The sequence below is a fragment of the Impatiens glandulifera genome, chromosome 1 (genome assembly GCF_907164915.1).
Source record: "Impatiens glandulifera chromosome 1, dImpGla2.1, whole genome shotgun sequence".
Classification (NCBI taxonomy): Eukaryota; Viridiplantae; Streptophyta; class Magnoliopsida; order Ericales; family Balsaminaceae; genus Impatiens; species Impatiens glandulifera.
Window position 1 is genome coordinate 60005722 of NC_061862.1, and position 1721 is coordinate 60007442.

The 1721-nt window shown below is 32.8% G+C and overlaps 1 protein-coding gene across 1 annotated transcript; it reads left to right on the plus strand.

Annotated features, from left to right (window-relative positions):
• The first annotated feature begins 210 nt into the window (after positions 1 to 210).
• Positions 211 to 726, plus strand: LOC124929330. The gene has a single exon (XM_047469666.1). The coding sequence runs from the start codon at positions 211 to 213 to the stop codon at positions 724 to 726; it is 516 nt and encodes a 171-aa protein (XP_047325622.1).
• Positions 727 to 1721: the final 995 nt, after the last annotated feature.

The following is a 1721-nucleotide window of genomic DNA, read 5'->3' on the forward strand; positions in this document are numbered from 1 at the left end:
GGTGGTAAGAAGGTTAAATAGACAGAAAAATGTAAGCCGAAAGAAGAGGGCGATATCGATTTAAAGAGTTGCATCGAGTGGAACAAAGCGCTCACGTTTAAGCACATATGGGCGATAGAAATGAATCAATACTCGCTTTGGGTTAAATGGGTTCATTCACGATTTATGAAAAGGGAGGAAAATATGTGGACGTGCAAAGTGAAAGACGACATGGCGTGGTCCTTAAAGAAGATATTCAAATTAAGGCAAAGTGTGGGCAATATGGTTCAAATTCGGTTTGGCGATGGGAGGGGTACTCTGTTTTGGCAATATACGTGGTTCGAAGGTAAATTAATCATTACTAGACAAGAGTTCCAAAGGGTTCGTATACGACCGGATTTTCAAAATGTGTTGGTTAGAGAAGTGAAAGAAGGGATATGGGGATGTCTTTTGAGGAGAATACTAGGAGGGCAGCGTGTTCTCAAGCAGCTCAACCGAATCAAGTTTCACAATAGAATTGACTCACACACATTGGAAGCCAAAAAAGATGGGAGACTAAAATCCAGCAAGGTTTGGAAGGTGATCCGAGAAAGGGAGCAGATTGTTGAATGGGCTCCTTTAGTTTGGTCATCGAAAGACATTATGAGGCATCAATTTATTCTATGGTTAGTGTTTTGTGGGAGATTGAATACGAGGGATAGGATAAAGAAATACATGAATATCCCGGATACAAGTTGTCTATTATGAGAAGGAAACGATGAGTCTATTGATCATTTGTTCGGTTGTTGCTCGTGTTTCGCATAAACGATGAGTCTATTGATCATTTGTTCGGTTGTTGCTCGTGTACAAACGAGTTATGGAAGAGATTCTCGAAATGTATGGAATTCATTAATTTCCTTCGAAATGGCAAGGTATTAAAAAAGGGGTTGCTATCATTAAATCGAGAGGTAGCCAGTTTTCGACTAACGTTTTCAAATGCATATTTGCTACGATTGTTTATCAAGTTTGGGCCGAAGGAATGCGAGGGTATTTTCGAGAGTTCGTAGAGGCATTGATGAAGTTTGGAGGGACATTGTGGTGGACAACAAGTCACTTATTAGCATGTGGAGGCGAATATCCGAATGCGATAAAAATTGGACCCGTTGTAATAATTGGGGATATCCTTTAAGGAAGTCACTAAGCTGAAAAGGCAAGATAGATGTTATAATGCTTGTAATAATGTCATAGAAACAAGTGTTTGTTGTCTTTCATTTCGTCCTCTTCTTTTTTTTAAATCAAACTAGGATTGTCTAGTTTAATTAAAGAACTCAGGTCCGTTTTTCTCATTTTTGGGGTTTGAATGAAGGGGGCAATAAGCATTTTTCCCAAAAGAAAAACAAAAATATTCAATCTTATTTTTCTATATTCTATACATTTAAACAGTTATAACTCATTATTAAATAAATTTTAAATTTAATTATTTATATTATATATATATTTCAATTATTATTTTTATAAATTTATCATTTATATTTTGATATATATATTTAAATTAATTTTTAATATATTTAATTATTTATATTTTCATATATAAACATTTCATTTATTTTGTATATAATATAATAAATATCAATTTTATCGTTCTCATAAATAATTGATAAATACTAATAAATTTAAAATATCTTAACTATAAGAATACAATAATTTAATAATTCATAAAAAAAAATAATTACAGTTATCTATTTTCATTCATGAGTTATGTT

Coding starts and splice junctions, on each gene's coding strand:
- LOC124929330 (XM_047469666.1), top strand. CDS start 211: ATGGCGTGGTCCTTAAAGAAGATATTCAAATTAAGGCAAAGTGTGGGC.